At 36.8% G+C, this 21,989-nt stretch overlaps 1 protein-coding gene across 7 annotated transcripts in view; it reads right to left on the bottom strand.

Annotated features, from left to right (window-relative positions):
* Positions 1–21,989, bottom strand: part of ADGB (androglobin) — a 113,767-nt gene that overhangs the window by 12,056 nt on the left and 79,722 nt on the right. For 5 of the 7 annotated variants that reach the window (XM_027687582.1, XM_027687600.1, XM_027687628.1 and 2 more), the window contains 6 exons: positions 21,814–21,948; positions 20,858–21,011; positions 15,527–15,714; positions 13,777–13,961; positions 5,690–5,889; positions 4,414–4,525 (listed from right to left, as the gene is read on the bottom strand). In XM_027687582.1, the coding sequence (XP_027543383.1) occupies positions 4,414–4,525; positions 5,690–5,889; positions 13,777–13,961; positions 15,527–15,714; positions 20,858–21,011; positions 21,814–21,948 (974 nt within the window). The remainder of the gene's footprint in view (positions 1–4,413; positions 4,526–5,689; positions 5,890–13,776; positions 13,962–15,526; positions 15,715–20,857; positions 21,012–21,813; positions 21,949–21,989) is intronic. The other 2 variants (XM_027687609.1, XM_027687639.1) reach the window with 2 other exon arrangements.

Genomic DNA, 21,989 nt, shown 5'->3' with positions numbered 1-21,989 from the left:
TGATTTCTATCTGAAACTCATAACTTCAGAATGAGATGCATCAATTCTCTTTTTTAGGCAAGATAGAGAGCTATTCTTGATTTATGAAATTCAAATTAGAGAGAATCCATCTTATTCACAGGTAAAATAGAGTGGAGTCTTCCGAAAATTTCTTTGATAAGATACCACGCTCCTGGCTGTCTGAAATAAACTCTGAGCATTTAGTGGGATTACCCGGTAGTTGACAGTAATGACTGTTAGTCATCCCATGAGGGACTTTCAGATTTTGTTACAAAAAGATTGAGAAGTTCAGATGTTGCTTTTCCCATCTCTGACCGGACCCTCATAAGGACTCAATGGATAGCAACGTCAAAAATCTTTACAAAGTTGGGCTCATCCAGACACTAAAGTTACAGTAAAAATACACCAGGATAGGAGCAAACCAGCAATATGGTTGCAGTACTAGTGTGGGGTTAGAGCATGACTTAGACGTCTAAAGCACCATCATTTATCCTCAGTGATCTATTTGTTCATTGAACACCAGGCAAGTGATTAATCACTACTGACAGGCAAGTTGGGAGAGAGATAAAGAGAGACAGAACTGAACATCCTGTTAAACATCTTACAGAATCCTGCCCTTGGCATGAGCCAGCAGGTTCTCCCGTGGGAAAAGAAAACCAGTGGGAGGAACATACCCAGCCCTGGAGGATAAAAGGGAATATTCCGAAGGATATTACCTGTCCTGCCTTTTCAAACCTATCTCTACTACCTAGATTGGGCGCCCTATCTCCCCTTGCTTTCCCAGTTGAATGACAGCCTTCTTTTAACAACAGCTTATAATCTTGAGTTAATTTAAGGCAATATGTAAAACACATACTGTAGTCAGCATTCAGCACACAATAATGATTCAACTCGGGGTTGGGACAGTTGCACAATAAAACTTACGATCTTACTACAAGAAAAATAAAACCAAAGAACCCAAAATGATAATAGTTGAAAATCATACATACAAGATGAATCTTAAAGGGATTTTGTTCACATAGTCATGGATCTTAACATGGTACTAGCAGTTGCAAGGTTGCCTGCTAATTGTTCCCCTTTTACACAAGAATTATGATCCAAGCCTTACTTATTTTCTGCTATTTTTCCATTGAAGACCTGCTGCATTAACAATTCCCAATGGAAGGAGGAGAAAAAAAAAGAGAAAACAGAGAGAAAAGAATCAAAACTGCAGACAGGTATGGGAGTGGGGGAGTGGGCCCACTGACGGCCCCTGACTGTCACGGGAGAACCATGGCAGTTGCCACCTCAGGAGGCCTGCTAACACCTCCCTGCTGCCTGCCACTGAGACACTGCACCCCTTGCTTTCCAAAATGTGTGAGTGGCCCCTGCTTGGGGGGGTTACATGAAGAGGGGAAATAGGACTTGTTTTGAAAGTTGTGGTTGCTTGTTTAGGTTGCTTGTTATATATATATATATTTATATATATGTTAATAAAGAGCTGTTATTTTCCTTTTCCACACCTTTTCACCCGAAGCCTCTTAATTTCAAAGTTATAATAACTTAGAGGGAGGAGTTGGTTTCTTTTTTTCCTAGCGTGCCCTCCTTAGCAAACATTTGTGTCTTGTTAAACTAAAACAATAACACAGTTCTTTTCACAAGTACAAACATCAACAGATACAAAATTATCACAGCGTCTGTATGCCAGAGAACTTTAGTAACTGTTAATATGAAGTTGAAATATGATTTTGCCATGATAAATTAGTTTTAATACAAAATTAACTCCAGATGGCACTATTGCCTTACATGAAAAAGTGATACTTGAAATGGTGAAAATTTGTCGCAGGAATTTTTCACCTGGCTCACTGCAGCTTTCTTAAAAATCACATGGTGAGACGATACCTTTTTGGTTACCTGTCAACATTACTATTATATGAATTGTGTTTAACAACTGGTACTGTCAGATTCAAATGGTAAAACTCAGTTTTCAAATTGATTTAAAACTAGTTCACAATCAGAAAAGAGATTAAATGTTTTTTCCCAAAACCACTTAACTATAGTACACACTCCAGATAAATATTACTGTTAACAAGGGTATGTAAAATAAATACTAAATAGTAAATACAGTGAGAGGTAGTGTTTAAACTTCTTGATATAAGTTGTTTTTCAACTCGGTTTAAATCTGCTGGTATCCTTGTACAAACAGAAACACACAGTTAATAAGAACTGTAAAATGGACTTGTGCTACCTTGAAAGGCAGCAATTATGAGAGGACACAGAAATTACACTTTAAAATAATCCTAAGACAAAAAGCACTCATTATCACTGTCTGTGGCTTAAGTACATTTGACTGCAAATGAGCATCAGTTAACATGGAAAAGGGAAGCTATGAACTGGAATACTGCTACCTACGACTAAATATGAGGATGACATGGACAAGGTTCAATAATATGAGATGAAAAGTAGTGAAGAAACTTAAAGATTAAATGACCTCCTTTGACCTGCAGTTTTATAGACATGGAAACAGCTGTATAAAAGGATACACAACAGTAGCATGACTGGTGTGTTAAGTGCAAGCTGGTACTATATAGCTGACTCCGAAGGATAAAGACTATGTAATAGGATGTGTATTGTAAGAAGCAGTCTATCGTTAAAGAGAAAATTAGGAGAATAAATGGAATCATCCAAGAAGAAAAGATGATTTTGTGAAAAATGCAGCAAACTACAAGCAGGTGAAATCGCTACTAAAAACGTTGTGTACAGGACTGTAACCCTACATGACATAGCTCCTCAAACACTACTAAAACTGACTGGTGACTACAGTAAATCAGCAAGATACATCTTCGTAAAGTTGTGTAATGACAACTGAAGAAAACTGAAAAAAATCTCATATATTGCACACATCCTAAACCAAAGAAATTGTATAATGTACATCAGCAATTACTGCTGCTGAATCTAACTTCAGTCCACAGTACTAGAAATTAAAACAAAAAAACCCATCAGACATTTAAATAGAAATATGTAACTAGAGTGTGATATACCACTAGTAAATAAAGATCAAATTGTTCTAAGACAATTTAAGGATTTTAGTAAGTATATGTTTATGAGGAAGGATAATGCAAGTAATTTCTGCTTATTGCTCATTGCTTATTTTAAAAATTGAGTTATAGATCTTTAATATTAATGATACAGGAAATTAACAGAATGGTGGAAATTAATATCTTAGGTTCTGCAGGAACTTATTGGCGAGAGCACAGGGCAATCAGGTGCATGCATGCGTATGTGGATGACGGCCTGCACCAGCAGCTGGAGTAGGGCTGCAGCCTCACAGGGGATGCAGGGGCCAGCTATTGCGCAGACTAGGTGTCTAAGTCCAGTCAGTAGAAGGATCCACCTTTATATATAGTCTCTCTAGTGAACTTCCATTCTTTCCAGCCAGAGAGGGGAAAGCAGGATGAGGTCGCTGGTGCTGTCTGTGTCTGTGTTTGTGAGAGTGCTCTGACTGTCTGTCTGATCTGTGTAGCTGGTAATGCATAGATAGATAGATAGATAGATAGATAGATAGATAGAGATACATAGTGTCCACGTGTGTCTACCTGCATGTGCTTGTTGGGATTACATCTTCAGCCTCACTAATAGTTGGACCTGTGGGTGTGCAGTGGCAGCAGCCTTGCCTCTCTCAGGCATGATAAATTTTAACATAATTAAGATCTAAATAACTCCATGTCGACCCCAGTGTTAAAAGAAGAAGCAAATATGAGACATTTATTTAATTTATAGGATACTGACTAGTATTCTAACTGCTTTTAATACGTCTTGGTTTTGGTGTTTTCTGTCCATTAACAAGAAATGCTAAGAGAATCCGGGGAAAAAAAAGAAAAACTTCTGTAATTTCTCAGTCCCTCTGCTGGCTTGAATATACTGTACTTGGGACTTCTCCTAATCTTCCCTCCTGCTAAATTCTTCTCCTAGCAGTACAGAAGCAAGACATATCCCAAACCAGGCCTTTTTTTCCCCTCCTCTTCTCAGTGCATTTTCTTAAATTACCAGTAGGTATGTTTCTGTAGTTTCAGTAGAAATTTCTGTTTAGATATCCTTTGTCAGGGCATTGGGACTTCATCAGTCTCTCTGACTGTAAAAAGTCATACTTCTATAACTTTCCAGATCTCTGCCTAAAGATGAGCCCTAAGCTCATCAAAAGCTAAGGTGAGTTTTGCAGTGTACTCTCAGATTTTTTTATAATTTATGAACTGAAGCTGTAGATTCATGCAATCAAAATTCATTTCTAAGACCTAGAGAACAAAAAGTTTTGTTGCCTAATTATTTCACTCAAGCAATGAATAAACGAAAAAGCGTTGCTTCTAGAAATACGGGATTTTTTAAAATATCAGTAATATGATGCATTTGAATAAATATGTACTTAGATCAACCTACCTTTGATTTCATCTTTCTCCTCTTCTTCCAGTTCCTGAACAGACAGATCGTGATTCTCAGGAAGTGGCCAACTCTCGTATAACACTAGTGCCTGAATCATATACTTATGAGACTGTGAAAGAAAATGCAGCATGCTGAAGACATAACAAGTACTGCAAGCATTCGAGTCCTGTAGGTTAGTAAACTGCCAGCTATTGAATTCAGCAAATAAAACACATAATTAATTTACAAGCTTGCACATAAAAGCATTCACAAGAAGCTTAAAAAATTAGTGTTAATTCCACAGATTTTATTTTAATTCCTGTGAAATCAAACAATTACTCATGTGTTTATCAAGTGAAACTAAACTGGGCTATACAATAAGAAGCTACATTCCTTTAAGATTTCAATGTAACTTTCCTATGTATACCATGTACTAAAACAAAGACTTTTGTTGATTTTAAGACCTACTACAGGGCTTTGAGCCCTAATACTAGCACTCAATGATGCCTTAATTTGAGGAAGAGGTGACAGGGTCCATGGGTTGTTTTAAACATTGCCTAAACTGAACAGGAAATGGCTATATTTTAAAATTGTTTTCCAAATTCTAAAGCCAGTTCTGAGTCAAAGGAACAACCCTGGTTTTCTCCGAATATTTTGTTGCAATTGAACTCAACTATGAAGAAAAACTGCAGCAGAGAAACATTTGGAGATAGAGAAGCAAGAACTGCTCTAGAAAATATGTTATTTTTCTAAAATAGATAAATAATACTAACTGACATGAAGAAAAATCCAAGGTATTGACATTGCTCTATGAGAAACTTGGCTCTATTAGCAGATATTGTGTGTCTTTTACTAAAGCTTTTAGCTGACTGAAAATAAGTGTCTCTCTATGAAAACTATAAAAGATGATCTTGTCTTACAACATATCTCAAAGAAAGTTCACATTGAAGCATCTAAAGTTTAACTTACTTTCTGGCAGTTTTTGGTCCTTAGCTGAAAGTTATTCTGTATTTGAATTGGATTTGTCAAATGAAGAACATGTAAAGACAGAATATATCCCCTTGATATGAAACTCCCTTCTTATTTAGTAATTCATACATGTACATTATCCTTTCTTCATCACTTCATTCAAAAGCTACCAACAATTAATTTTGGATTCCTTGTTCTTGCCTCAGGATATAAGATCTCCATATGTACCAAAAGAATTAGCAATACCCCTTCATCGTCTTTGTTTTTTTTTTTTTTTTGCTTTTCTTTGTTTTTCCCCAAATTCCAGTGATTTGTAATCTCTTACTTGTTGTGGACTTTCAACAACATTTTGGAAGTTTTCCAAGGGCAAAGATTCATCTATTAACATAGGTAGATCTTCTCGTACAAGTTCTGGCTTCGAAGAAGTTTTGCTGTCCTTTGAAAATGAATCATGAGTTGGTTTTTTTAATTGTCCAGTTTCTGATTCCTTCTTTGTACTACTTTGAATAATCTGTGGGTTTTTTGCTGCAAAATGACAACAACAAAAAAAAATCCAGAAATTCTATGAATTATTGGTATAAGGTAAATACATGCCCCCCAAAAGTAAGAGAAAGAATTAGCATAGTCAATTTTCTCACGCTGTATTATACTCACAAGGTTCCAATTAAAATTATGCTTATTCCAAATAGTACATTGATTTCATTTTGCGTGTAAATCAGAAATCTCTTCAAAGTAAATAATGAGAAATTTGGAAGACTGTGTATATATAACTATTGTTACTATTTATAAAGTGTATAATTTTTTTCCCTCTAACACCACCCGTCTTTCCTGCACTAACCACAAGAGCACCATTACAGAAAATAGATATCCTTGTACTCTGTATGATGAGGTCTCTGTGTGGATAACCTAATTAAAAAAATTGTGTACAACTGTGGATGGAGGGGAGAGGTGCATTGGCCACAGTTCTGGCAACTCCTAACCTTGCAGAAGCCTTTATCAAGTGTCTTTGTGTCAAACTGACACAAAGTGAATTTTATGCCAAACTGACACAAAATGAATTTTGTGCCAAACTGACACAAAGACCATAGCTGACTTAAGTTTAGAAAAAGCCAATCTTGAAAGGAGCTATAGAATTATTTGTAGTCTATAATTTACGATGTTATATCATTGTCACCTAAGGAACATGTTTATGTGGAAAAACTGTGAAACAAGGAATGTTCTAAAGAAGGTCTGTCACAGAAGTATTAATCCAGAAACCACAAATTTGTTTTCATTTCTAATGCCACATGAAATTTGTGATATTCTCTTGCCTGCACATCTACAGAGAAAGGAAAGAGAATTCTAGAAGTGCACATCTCATAGAAAAATTGAATAAGGGCAGAAATTAACACCTCTGGGGAAGCAGCTTCCCCTATGTTACACTAACAACAGCTCCACTATCAACTGGGAAAGAGATAAATTTTTACTTCACTGAGGACAAAAGGCTTTACTCTCCCCAAGGTTTATAGTACAAGCAAAGGACGAGAACTGCATTATTGCAACACTTGAAAAGAAAAATGCAGTGTCATGTATGTTGACGAAACATCCAGGGAAATTCACAGGAAGTGACAGGAAATGAAAACAAGACTTAGCAGGGATGCTTTCTTCAAGAGGTCTCTGTAATGGTTTGAGAGCCCCAAAATCCAATTCTCGAGTCCAAGCCCCCCTCCCACACCTCAACCCAGTGTGAGATGGGTTTTCCAGACACCACACAAGACTCAAAATGGGGGAAAGGGATTATATTACAATGACTGTACAAATGAACATCATAATACATTACACACACAATCTCGACTATCTCTACCATGATAAAGGAGTATTTACAATGGATCAAATCTCTTCTTCCTCCAAATAAAAGTCCAGGAGGGAAGAAGGAAGAGATCCTTTCCACTCTCAGAGCAGCTGTCTCTCTAGGGTAGCAGTCCCTCTCCTTCCATGCAGCAGCTGTGGCTGGATCTTTTATCATTGCACACGAGAAAGGCCTCCAAGCCCCCCTCGGCCCTTCGACTCCAGGCGAGGGTCTTTTTCTTCCATGGGCTGTGTTCACCGGGACAAAGGTCACTTCACCACGTCATATCAATGAAGTACAGGAGCCTTTGTGACGGTCCCTATCTTCAGGGGATTCAAGCCCCCTTGCAGAGCTCTCGTGCTCTGTCTCAGAGCAGTGGGGGGCAAAGCCCTCCTCCATATTCTTCTGGCCGTCCCGGTCCAGCTCCAGGAAGCCTTGAGCTTCTCAGCTCCTCTCTCTGCAGTGCATGCTGCACCTCAAGATTACCATCCCTCCTCTCTAGGAGAGGTCTCCAAAGAGTTTGGGGAGTTTGGTTTTCAGTTCTTATCCCAACCTCTGTCCATAAAAATTAGTTCTGCTCTGTGCTGATTCTCTTTCTATTCAGACAACTCTGTGTCTCTCCTCCTTGGCTGCATGCCGGCTTTGCTGCTTATTTCTTATCTCTTGGCTCTCTGCCCTCTGTATGCTGCTGCTTCTGCCGCCACTGCTCCTGCTGTCCACGGTGGAGGGAAAAAAAACTCCCAGCTTCTCAGCTAAAGATACTTAGTCCAGTCTAACACTGTTCCAAGTCCCTGTAGCCCCCCAGCCAGGGGCTGGGGGGGGACCAGAGCCCCCAAGGGGCTCCTGCCCCTTCTCCTCGTGGCCTCAGAACATGGCTACTTCTCTCCAACCAACAACTACAACTACCTTCTTTTCCAGTCTGGGTGACATGTTTATATTTTGCAGAAGCGCTCATTGGCTTAACCTCAAAGGTCACCACCCCCTGGGGGGTTGCCATTTTATAACTTCAGGGGGGAAACTTTTTCCCCTCTCACAGTCTCAAACTCTTAATCACAAGCTATGAGTTGCTCTCCTGCATTACATTCAGAATCTTTAGCACCTGAGCTCTCCCTCTTGCTGTCCATGTGGTAAGGAGGCCTGTGAGAGAAACTTGAAGGAAGATAATACTTGATTTCCTCTAACCCATTTTTTAAAGTGATGCAACTTCATGGGTGTTATTTTGCAACAGGTATGCCTAAGCAAGCCTGTGTCTGTGGAATAGTTTCTCACTCAGGTAGATGCTGCTGAGCCTTCCAGGTATCAGTTAGCTTCCCATGTTGTAAAGGTGAGAGTAGATATAATTCACAATGGTTAGAGAATTAGGTGTTTCATTGGAAGGAACCAAAATCATTTGCCTTTCACTCAATGGAAGCACATTTGGATGAATAAGAAACATTATCCAAATACCAGAATCTTCAGTATTTTTCTACATCTGAGTGAAAACCTGCTCCAAAGACACAATTTGTATTCCAAATGGAAGAAAAACTACATAAAGACATATTCTAATTAGGCAAACTGCCTTTAGGTTACCATCTGCAATATTCGCATAAAACTTTTTAGTCAAGATGGATCTTCAATGCCTGTCTGAGCACTGTCAGCAAGGGCCAGTGCAAGTAATTTACAAAAAAGGTAGCTGTAGAAGCAGTGAGGCCAACTAAATGTACTCATTCTTGAAGTCAACAGAGAGGTGATCTCCTCTCCAGGAGGTCTGGAGCTTGGGCTTTAGATGTGCACTGCCCTCTGAAGGAGCTTATCTCTACCTATCAAGGTATGCAGATTTCAAGGGAGGTTGTGGTCCTTAGGCTACAATTACCTCACTATCCTCCTCTTCTCTTTCTCCTAAACCAGAAGAGCTTTAGTATTGAAAAATTCTGTAATGGTTTGCCCAGATGATGATCGTGCCATGAAGGTAACTCAGCTCAGAATGATGGAATCCTCCATTCTGCTTTCCTTGCTGGAAAGATGACTTGGAAAAGCTCACAAAAATACATACATACCCAATAGTTCTAGCAATGGTCACCAGGTGGTGCTGTGACACCAAATTACTTTCCTTACTACATATAAAAATATTCAGTTTTGGTTTTCCTATGCAAAGCTCTGACTAGAAGGAACTCCTACCTACCTTGCTTCAAGATTCAAACAAATATCTAAAAGATACTTCACAACAGGATTGCATCAGACTATTACTGTGGAAAATAAAAGCATTATAAGCATTCACTTGCCCATCTGTGCTTACAGAACTGCTGTGCTTGTATCTACAAACCAAATTGTGCTTGCAATGTGTGTATCAATATGTAACTCCTTTATTGGCAAGCAAATGTTCGAGGCCCAAGTCACCTGCTACACCTCAGAAGAGGTAAATATATTTAATGTAGTTTTTGAGTTGCAAAAGATGTTTATAGAACAGCTGTGATTGGAGATGAATTAACAGGCAGTGGGTGGGCAAGGGAGATAATGTTTTATTGGTGATGCTTGCACAATATTGTCACTTAGTACTTCTAGCAACACAGCAATCAATTCTATGAGAGGCAGAACATTTGTGGTAGTGCAAAAGTTCCGAATTTAAGGATTGCGACTGGCTTAACTAACAAATTTGGTGCTGATGGTATAGTAGTGTTTTCTGATTACTCCTATTCTGAGAAAATACACTGTTTTAGGGGACAAAAAGATACCGACAGTACGAATTTTTTTGTATTGTCAGTTGTACAACTCTCCACCTGAACTTGGCATCGGTATTTCTGAGTGTTCCTTTATTGTTTTGTACATGCCATAATAACACTTCTGACAATAGCAAAGAAATATGCTTTTATAATGCCATAAACTGAACCACTACTAAACCTACAGACACTCAGTACTATTGGTTATAATGAGTACATTTCATTATATTTTCATTTAGTTTAGGTGTTCTGAAAGATTTTACACAAAATACCTTATTTGTGATAAACAGGATATATACTTAAGGAGAAGAACTTCAGCATTAAGGCCACTTGGTCTAGTATTGTAAAAATACTAGTAATAGTAAAAAAAACAGCTTCACAGTCATTCCTTCCAAATGGCAACTCCCTATATATACTCACACACACTTAAGGGGCATCAGAATATTCATTTCACCTTCAAATATAGTCTAAAATCATAGCTTGTTTTTTATTATTTTTCCCATATAGCATTGAAATTTCATACTATTCTAAAGGATCATGATTGAAAACTACACAGTTCAAAATAGAGGAGGTGAGTATATGAAGTATAATGCTGTTGGGTGTGGAGGAGCAAGGATCAGAATGGGAACGGTTTCAGGAATGGAAAAAGATATACAGCGATTGAGAGGACTTTATTATATGGACTTTACAGTTATCATGTGTTTACAAATATGTACATTGTATGATTCCCTGAGATTTGTAATTCCCGGGCTTGCCCAGGCATGCTCGGTGCCTGTTCCCTGCTTCCCCCTCTGATTGGTTGAAGAAGCTGCAGAGAAGAGAGAGCTACCATTCGTCCTTTCCTTCCCTGGTTCCTCCCCTGTTCCTCCCTCTTCACCTGAATCTCTATCCCTATTCGTTTCCCTGGTTGTCTGTCTCATGCTCCACCCCATTTTCTGGTGCATTCCACGCCAGAGCTGATAAAACCCTTGTGCACCCCCATTAAACTACCATTGTAGCCTCAGATCTCGTCGGACCCCTTTGTGCAGTGCCCTGATCCTTCACCCCTCCCCCTCGGACCGTGGCAGTTGGGGCTTTAACAAAGCAATGATCCAGTATTTGAACAACTTGTCTTTGCCTCAGGTTCTCAATATGCTCCAACAGGCAGAAACTCAGATTTACAAAAGACTTCTTGTTTAAAAGTCTTCATAAAAGGACCAAAGACTTTAATATCTTACTATCTTATGTACAGTAGTGCCCGTGGAGGGGACAATAACAGATTTGTTAGCTCATAAACATCTGTTTTATTTAAGCAAACTTGTAATTCTTATGAAGAAATAATTTTCAAAATGAAACAAATATAATGAATGATTCATAATGGCCCATCTTCGCGAACGAAGATTTGGGGAAAGGTCTTTTACCTTTCCAGCCTGCGCAATGGATTTTTTAGGTGAGACACAGCCTGCGCTGAACTGAGCCCACCCTTTAATCCTAAGTTTCATCTGCCGGGGCCAAGCAAGCTTGGACAATGGCAGTGAGGTCCTCAGGACGAAGGTTTGTTTAGAGTGTCCTTCTCATAGATGGATGGCCACACAGGGCTAACGACCTCCATCAGGCCAGGAGACCGGGGATTCGAACCCGTGGTCGCAGCAGTGAAAGTCCTGCACGCTAACCACTAGGCCACCGGGGGTCTCAATGAATGATTCAAAATAGTATACAAATAAAATGTAATAGTTTGATTAAAAAGTGAGTTGTATAGAAAACAGGAAAATGAAGATTATTAAAGAAGACGGCATAGCAGTAGCCTATAAAATCTATTCCATATAAGAAGTGGAATGGAGGCAGGTAGATGGTACTTACTTTTTGTTTTAAAATTACCTGAGCAGTACAGGAACAATTGTTGAAAATTAGTCTTAAGAATTATGTACCCCATTCAACCGTAATTATTGGCTTTGAACAGTAAAGTCAAACAGCATTTCAAAATCTAATGTCAATCAATTGGCTGAGAGTACTTCCAGATGACAAAATTTTCATTTCAGTTTTGTTTTAGCTTCTTTAGCAGCCCATCTCCAATTTTACCAAACAATAAAAATGCCAGTAGCAAATGGCTAATAGTGTCTGATGGTAGCTCTTTGAGTACTGAGTCTGGCAGAGCTTTAACTTTCAAAAGTCTGAAAATAAAGCATGAAAGAGAATGTCTGTCCTCTGGAGTATGCCCCAAGTTTTATCACTGTATCAGAGGGGGATGATAGCAGAATACTGATAAATCTCAATCCAAAGGCTCTCTCTTTTAAGTCCATTTAAGTCCATCAATACTTCCTTAGTGGGACAGCATATCCAAGGAAACTGGACTATTTGTGTATCATTAAGAAAAAGTCCCAGAAAATATAAGCCTTAACTACTAACTGATATCACAGGATCACTGGAGGCTGAGTGGACCTGGCAGAGGCTGGAAGACACCTCTAGAGATCATTTAGTTCAATTCAACTGGTAAAAGAAGGGTCAGTTAGGGCAAGTTGCTCACAGCCATATCTAGCTGGGTTTTAGTTATCTCCAAGGATGAATACTCCGAAAACTCTCTGGGCAACGTGTTGCAGTGTTTGATGCCCTGAGAGTGAAAATGAAACAAATAAACAAAATGCTTAAATTGTATTTTCTACATTTAAGTTACTGCTCATTGTCTCTTGTATTGTCACTGGGCACCACTGAGTTTGCCTTAATTTTCTTTACTTCCTTGCCACTTGTCACAGTATTTCTATGCTGCCACACTTGGGCATGCAGTAGATTCAGAGTGTTAGTTTGCTGGACTACAGGAAGTCACTTTTAACTGATGACAGCTGGATTTTTATTCACTAGTTTCAAAGTACGTAGAGAAAATGCATGGATTTTAGCACCTTTGACCACACACTGGTTCTCACCTTTAACAAGAACTGAGCTGACAAAACTGCAATGTAACGAATGACAATAAAATTAAGAAAGAAAAAACCCCAACTCTGAGCAAATAAACTTCTCAGATTCAACTGTTCAGCTGAAAGTATGTAAAGTGTTTGCTGTAGCTTTCAATGACAGTTACAAACAAAATTTGGTTTAAATTCAAGTGTTCCCATGAGTTATAACTCTATCTTGGTATTTAAGTTGCTATGATAAAGAATTTACAATAGTATAATGCACATTTATGCCTTTTATTGTAACTTTGCAAGTCTGGAACAAGTAGCTCTTCCTTCACTGTCTCCTATTTCAATGAGTATCATTGGGAAGCTGTAGCAAAGGCAGAGTGAAAAATGGAGAGTTTTTCTTAAGGATAAGTATGACATCATTTGTTCAAGAGCCTTTTGCCTTGTACTCTGGGGTTCATATGATGGATGAGAAAACAATAAAACGTGTGCTACTGCTAAAAGGAGTGATGCTTAGTATGGTGCATTTAAACTACAAGGCCCAGTGTAATTTGTGAATTATTTACCATGTCCCATTGTCTGAGTATCAGTTTCCTAACAGCCAAAATTTTTGAACTTTAAGATCAAACATATAATGGCCAGATCTTGAAAATAAAATCTATTTCAACTCTCAAGGACAAAGCAAAGACATGCATAAAAATTCTCAGCGCTGAGAAGCTACTTCACTATCCACAAAACTCTTTATGCAGTTATAAAACAAGACCAAAAGGCAGAGGAAGAAAATAAGGCTGGACACCTTATTTCAATCAATCCTTTCAGTAACTTTCCTCATTGTTGAGGGCCAAGGACTTCTGTTCATTGCTCAAAAACGTAGCTGATTTCATTCAATCACAAAGCAATTAGGGTTTTATGAAAAGAGTAGGAAAAATAATATTTTTTGTGATTACCTAAAATTATTGTAAGAATGCATATTCCTCAGTGAATAAAATTATCAAATACAGAATGCAATACTTACAGTGGGAGCTCAAAAGTGATCCATTACTCAGGAAAGTAAAAACAGGGATGACTGCGTGGCCCTTTCCAGTGACACTTATAATTTCTTCCTCGTTATCTAGGACTTGTAGTTTAATGAACACATCTGATTTAGAAGTTTGTACCTGCACTGTAGCAGTATGCGGTGCTTTGACTTTTACTGAATACCTAAACAGGAAGAAAAACATTATAGCAATATAACCAACTATATGTGATAATTTTTTTAGGAAAGCACCTAAATGTTGTGCCAAACTGGAAGCAAACACTTAAAATTGAGTTTGTAGTCAACTGTTTTCTTGGTATCTGGTGGACTAAGCTTCCTCTATTGAAGTTTATTGCAGTGAATCCACATACAAAGTAAGTGCTGCTTCTGCAAAAAAGGAGTGGTCTAGCCATTTATTTTTTTCACTGCCTTATCAAAAGTCCAAATACACATTTTACCTTCTGCTGCACTAGTATTTATAGAATAATATGGTTAGCCAGATCAGGGAAAAGTATCACTTAAAAAGTACCTGACGGGAAAAAAAAGAATTATTTACTTTCAAAAGGGTAGGGGTAACTCATTTGATAGCAGCTGCTACTCTGGTCAACTTAAAAGACTGTTGCATTAAAAGACTGTAGAATTAGAATCTGAGGACAAAATTTAAATAATTGTTTTGCCATGACTCACTACTTTATATATTATTTGCTTTTTGTCCATAAATACAAATTGTTAGACTAATCTGACCAAACGTGCAAAGAAATGACAACACACAAATTCCATCACCCTGACTTCAGCACGATTGGAGCCAAAAATACATAACTATCTTAAAATATTTTTTTTAAGGATTGGTAAGATCAGAGAGGAGAAAGGAAAAAAAGTCATCAGGAAAGAGAGAGTTTAAAAAATTTCAGTCCACTTGTTACGTTTCCATTACATGCTTTTTTCATTTATATTGAAACTGTTTCTTCTGCTGAATAGACATTTATTCCAAGAATTGGTTTGAAATATTCAAACAAATTTTCGGGAAGCAAGGTAAAATGTTCTAGCATCAAACTTCAAAATATATAAATTTAATCAGCTCTAAGCACAGGGCCTGTTCTAGTGCAGTGTGTACTCCTTTGTGTAAACTTCAGTATAGTGATTTAGTAAGGGTCAGTTCTGAAGTTACTCAGACAGAACTTATTTTAATAAACTTTAATCAATTAAAAAAGGATAATTAAAAATGAAATCACATTTTTATTAACTATATTCTCCTCAAAGAATCAGGATGCTAAAATAAAATCTATGTAAATTTTTCTACCAACCCTGCAAGATGGAAATTGGTCTGATATATCAGGAAAGAAAGTGTTGCATTCCTTTACTATTTAAAGCTTCATCTGAATAGCTGAAAAAATGTATCAAATTTTGTGTCTCCTCCCTACCTGCAAAATCTTGATTTTAATACATATTTAATCCCCCAAAGTACTACAGAATTCCAGTGATTGGCACACAGATAAGATGAAGCTTTCAGAAATGCAAAGTATTATTATTGTTTTGAAGTTATAGTCTGTGCACTTCATACCAGTTCTTCATTAAGCAGTGGCAATATTTCAGAAAAAAACACTTTCACAAACGAAATGGTAAATTTGATAGTCCATAAAATTTAGATATTTGTCTCAATACTCTCCCCTTCTAAGAAAAAGGAACAACATACTTTTCTGTCAAAGATGACCCATAGAAAAAAAAAAATCATTCTCCTCTCAATATTTACCTAAACATTATATGCTCTTTGTTTGGTATGTAATGCCCTTTAAATAGTCTAGTAGAATACACATTTTTTACAGTCTCACGAGAGGGAAATGGAAGTGGACTGTGAGAACTGATGAGCCTGAGCTTCCATTTTCCAGCTGCCATAGGTAGGTCACCAGTATGTGCTTCAGCCATAAAAGTGTATCCTTTCTGAAAGGGGAAAACAAGTAATTTTTACTTGGCAATAAAACTACTTAAAATGCACTCTATGACTACATGCAACACACTTTCTGTCCATGTTACACTTAGTAATAGAATAAGAGGTCCTTCATAAGCAAGAATCTTATAATTCTATTCCAATTTATAATGCATCTCTTACTATAGCAATTTATATTTGGCAAAAAGTTACACAGTAAGTAAAATTCAGTTTAATCTAACTTCAAAGCTGGCAGGTATTTTTAGGGGCAGATACAATCAAATCCTGAAGTCACTTTGTAACCAAATTATTTGATGATTTAAGATGTCCTACATGCTTTAGGCATGTGAAAGTATAGGTGGATGAGCTTGCTGCATGGAAATTTAGAGACCAGATTACTTCTGTCTTCAAATTTGAGGTTAAATTAATATTGCCTCTACTTTTAATAATGGAATTGCAAGTACAGCATGAAATTTCAAGATATTAGTCTTATTTTTATGAAGATTTTGATTTAAGAAAAAATATTTCTAGTATTAGAAAATTCAAGTAAAAAATTAACAAAAACTGAAACACACAATTAATAAGCCTGGTGCTGATTTATGTGTTCTTTATGAATCCTGAGAATAGGAATACGAGGAACCAGAGTATAACTTAAAAAGTTTCAAAATTTGATTAATTTTTATTTGTAATAAGGAAGGCTATATTAATGTGATTGCTTCAGAGGCAGGGGCAGGAAAAAGGGATATAAGGAGTGCAATGGCCAGTTGTAGTGTTACAGAGGAACTCAGGATTAAGTCCCTTCCTCATATTCTCTAAGACAGCTCTACTAACTCTCTATTTCAAACATTAAAACTTCATGTTCCACCCAAGAAATAGTCCAGATGAAAATTCTTTGAAAGCTTTTAACTCTTTCAGTCTTCTGCTAAATTTCAGTTTAAATAAAACAGTATTTACAAGCAAAAACAGCTTTGTTGAAAAATCCTTAAAATAAATGGGTTGTGATTTCAGAACTACCCAACAATGCAGGGCTTTATGTGACTCAGGACTTCAGAAATACTTAGAAAGAAAGTAAAAGAAATTATTCATGATTCCAGTTTGTGGAATTGTAACTGTAAGGCTCTTTACAACCTTTGATCTCCACAAGGTAATAGCAACCTCTCACAGTTATGATTCAGGAGAAGTCACTTATTTAAATATCTGGTTAAGCATATAGTTACATATAGGCCCTCCTGTTCTTAACAAGCACATTTGGAAACTGAGAGGGATTTAGCCAGATATTCAAGTGCTTTCTGACAGCATGGGGTGCATGAGAAAAATACTTTCTCTTGTACGCCTACTTACAAGGATAAGGTTACACAATCTTAACATTCACTATAAATATGCTGAAAATTTAGACAAGACCAAAAAATTGTTTGAGTGAGCACTTTCTGAACACCATGAGCAATTAGAAAGTAGAATAACTGAATTTTGCAGCTGGTAGGAACACCAAGTAATCATCAGTCACTACTGAGAAATGAGCAAAGATCTAGACAATCCCATCAGATTTATGTCTCTTTCTTAAAAAACTTTTGAGAGGTTTTATTACCTACTTAGATATCTTGTTACAATTCACCATCTGTAGAATCAGAAAGGATTGTTTTCTAATATACCACCTAAACCAACTTTCTGGCAAAGAAAGATGATTCCCTTTATATCCTTCTATGACTAGTCAAGACAAATAACTGAGCAGTGTCCTTGCTCAGACTTCTTTTTTCTAGACTAAATATGTTGGTAGTGGTGATTTCTTAAACTCTTATCTATGTAGGTCAGCTGAAGCTTGATTGCTTATCTCTATCCTTTTCTACAATCCGTTTTAAAGATTTGTGAATAATAAAGAGAGCAGAATTTAAAAACAAAACAAAAGAACCAAAAAAACTATCCACCAGGAGAAAAAAAATCCCACAGAAGAAGAAAATGTAATGCAAAATCAAAACATCCAAATAATGCAAAACAAGTAGACAGTTTCTATCTAGACTGTAATGTCTGCAAAATGACAACAAACTTTATTGTTAGTGTGCAGATTTTATCTTTCTTGTCAGTTATTCTGAAATGAACTTTAATGTATTCCAGGAGTTTCTCTGCAGCAGAATAACAGTAGCTGTTGACAGGATTTCTTTTTAGCTCTGTTGTAAATTGCTGAGTCATAGTTTTGAAGCAGAAAAACTAACCGGGAGGTGTATTGAAAAAAAAAAAGGACTTTTTCTGTAATAATACTGATATTTAGGAATGCAGGCAAACCATATAATTTCTTGCTTGATGTATTACATTGTTGACTGCTTTTTACAAATATTTTTATAAAGAAAGGTAATAAATTAAAAAAATACAGCTGTATTCTCTGTTTAATAATAATTGCAAAATGTGTTGTCAAAACATCAATAGAGCTTCCAATAGCTTGGGCAGGTCCACTGAAACATTAGTGAACTATTTGCAAATAGAAAGAAAGCAAGCTAAATTGTAGAGTATAAGCTTGTATTCTTACTGAGGAACTCAAGAGCAGTGATTGAGAAATGTGGTAAGAAAATGTAGAAAATACAGCATGCCTGCACAATTCTGTCTTAATACTCTTAAAATCACTCTTTACTGATATTAACCACATTTAATATTATGAAATATAAGCCATTAGTTTAGCAAATAATAACAGAAATGTCTGCTTTAAGAGGGGACTTCTTCAATAGTGAAGCACAGGAATAAAATAAAAAGGGCCATTTCCATTAGTTATCGACAGAATCACTGAGGCTATTGTGCTTTACCCATGGGGAAAAAAATATTACAGAATGCATCTACTTGGGTAGGGCATAAAACCCCAAGCATTTCCAACATGAAAACTACTGTAGTACACGGTGTTAGTAAGATCTTGTTTTGAATATTGTGTATGATTCCGGACACCTTTCTTCAAGAAAGATAGATTAAATGGGAGAAGGTCTAAGAAAGAATTAGTGAAATCAAGGAAATGGAAAAACTGCCTTGCAGGGCACAACCAGACAGTTGTGTCTGCTAAGCAGGATCTGAAATAAATCTGAAGTTGTGATTGTGTAACCTGTCACTTTCCTGAAAAGCAGTAATGTGTAGTCACCACTGAGATTTCTTTTTGCATCCTGCCACTTGCCACTGTCAGATTTCAACCCAAATTTCCCTGTCTGGTGGAATCCACACACCATTTCTGAGGATCCCAATTAGTTTTGAGAGCTTCAAGAGCTTGTCTGCAACCCTTCTTTTTAAAGCATTGTCCTCCAGTAGTAGCAGTCCTTATCTGTCACATTCAGCTTATATTCACTATAAACACTAGATAAGGCAAGTTCATTCTAAAGAAAAAAAAAGTCTAATGAAATTTGAAGTTACAAAAAAAAGACAAGAATTCTGCTTCTACAGTGTTAGACTGTAAATGAATCAATTCTTATGTACTGCCAGATGAGACTGAGAGGGCTAAAATGTGAATAGAATGTGTCTTCACTAAAAGGTCAACTGTGAACATGTGACTAGAATAGTTAAGATTAGGGTAATATTTAAGAGATAAGAGGCAAGCCAGAATAGGAAATTAAGTAGTAAATGATAATACAGATAAATTAAGAGTTTGGACTAGTTAGGTCTGATGAAATTCTGAACTTTCTGAAGGATAATTAAATAACAGACTAAAACAATCATTAAACATTCAAATTTTGTTTGATAATTAATGGAGGACACTAAGGTACTTAGTATCAGTCAGCATAACCCCAAAGGCTGAAAGCATCATGAAATAACTAGTAGAATGAACTCCTTGCAACCTCCTCAACATAGCAAAAAGACTGTGAAGAATAAGTAAGTCCTGTCAATCCAACCAATATTCCCTTTTTAGGAAAGCACAGTATGGGAAAGAAGGAGATATCTGACACTGTCTCTTTGATCATTCTTCTAAGCCAAAGGAAATGCTGTCATAATGAAGAAATTAGAGTGACTGTTGAACAATCACATCCAAAAAGTACATATTCATGGCTCCTTTTGGAAGAGAAGGATGCAGTCAGTGAGATTTCAAAGATCTAACCTGAACCTGATTCCATTCAAAATTTTTTATTAAAAATATGTATTTATTTAGATGGTGGAATGGAGAATATATATGCTTAATTAGCTCATACTACAAACTAGGAAGTATGATAGCTTTAGAGGAAGAGAAAATTAGAATTAAAGATTATTTTAAACTGGGGAAATGGCCTGAAAAAACAGCATTAAAATCAGTAGTGAAATACACTATATTTACTCAAGAATAATAAAGTACAGGATTCAGTTCTTCAAGAAAGCACTAGGGTTACAGAAGTACATGAAGCAGCAATGGCACTGCAAAATAGGGCAAGCATCTCAGTTGGTTATAGAAGCAAAAGTAAAGCCCACAAGATGTAAACTTAACATTCCTTACTCACCATTTGTATGGCCACAAGTTATACACTGGAATAAAGTTTACAGTGTTACGCATGATAAACAAGGAAAAAAACCCAAATAACAGCAGTTGCAAAGAGTCCAGAGGAGAGAGTAATCAAGAGTGTAGAACATATAACTTGTGAGGTAAGGTTGACTAGAGTGTCTTCTTTAGCCCAAAGGTCAAAAGGCAGGAGGATGGGAAACGGTAATAATTATTTAACAATATAGAGGTTTTTTTAGAAGTAATTTACACCAATGCTTCCAAAGTAACATGCAGGATTTGGGAGGGGGAGCATGTCTAAAGCTCTATTTGGCATCAATGCTGCAATTACCCTTAGCATCTGAAGATGCATGATAGTTTTTGTAGGAATTATTTATAAAAGGCTATTTAAACTTTATTTTTAGTTTGACCCTTAACTCTTGAAGGTTGTTCTGTCACATGCACAGCATCAGCATCAAACACTCTGCCACAGAATAGCACAGCACAGGGAACCAAATGATATTTTTCCATTTAGCAACAGCAAAAAAAAATCAAAGAAAATTAAGGCTATTCCTTCACTATAAAAGGTTTAGCACAGAAGCAAATTAGTGACAATCTCTGTTCAAACTTGCTAATAAATAAGGGTGCAGTTCTAAGTAGAACACTTTGACATAGCTAAAAATGTCCAAAGAATTTGGACACTTATTATCCTTAAAATTATACTTTTCACAGCAATTCTTTGCATTTACCTTATTTTTGGGATAAACATGAGGTGCCACTTCGAAAAAGACATGTGGCATTTCCTCCAGTGTGTCATTATCAATAACATGAAGTCTACAGGAAGGGATAGTGGTATACACCTTTATCACTACAAGCATGTCTTCTGGAACAATAAATATTTCTCTAAAAAAAAAAAATCCAAATTGTATTAAAATTATTTTAACAAATAAAAGGATTTGTGTAATACAAAGCAAAAGTATTGTCATGGTTTAACCCCAGCCAGCAATTAAGTACCACACAGCTTCTTGCTCACTCCCCCCACCCAACCCACTCTGGGGAGAAGAATCAGAAAGGAAAGGTAAACCTCGTGTATTAAGAACAATTTAATAACTAAAAAATTATAAAAATAAATATGCTACTAATATTAATAATTTTAATGATAAGGAGAGGGAGAGAGACTAACAGAAACCAAGAGAAACAAGTGATGCACAATACAACTGTTCGCCACCCACTGACCAATGCCTGTTCTCAAGCAGTGATCAGCCCCCTTCCAGGTAATTCCCCCCAGTTTATATACTGAGCATGCCATTCTGTGGTATGGGACATCCCTTTGGCCAGTTCAGGACAGCTGTCCTGGCCATGCTCCCTCCCAGATTTTTATGCACCTTCCCACTGCCAGAGTGTGAGACACCAAAAAGTTCTTGAACTGGGTTAAGCACTACTCAGCAACAACCAAAACATCAATATGTTATCAACATTATTCCCATACTAAATCCAAACACACAGCACTGTACCAGTTACTAGTAAGAAAATGAAAAAGAAATGAACAAGAAAATGAACTCTGCTCCAGCTGAAACCAGGACAAGCATACATCAGAATTTAGGGAAAGCAGGCAGATAGAAGTTTTTAAAGCAGGTTAGTGAAAAAACACAGCGTATCAATACTACTTTCCCATAAGAGTTATACAGGGCTGTATGAAACTCACCTAAAAACCAAGAACCACACATGTGGTGGATGATCAGCACATGTTACAGCATAGTCAGCGAAAGACATTTTACACCATTCATCTTCATAACAAGGAAACTTTTCAATTGACTTACAGTTTCTTTTAAACATTTCTCTGGAAAGCAGCAAACAAGATAAATATTTAAATCTAATCAT

Source organism: Neopelma chrysocephalum, unplaced genomic scaffold, assembly GCF_003984885.1.
Source record: "Neopelma chrysocephalum unplaced genomic scaffold, ASM398488v2 Primary Assembly neopelma1_23, whole genome shotgun sequence".
NCBI classification, from domain to species: Eukaryota; Metazoa; Chordata; class Aves; order Passeriformes; family Pipridae; genus Neopelma; species Neopelma chrysocephalum.
This window is presented reverse-complemented; position numbering and strand designations above follow the sequence as displayed.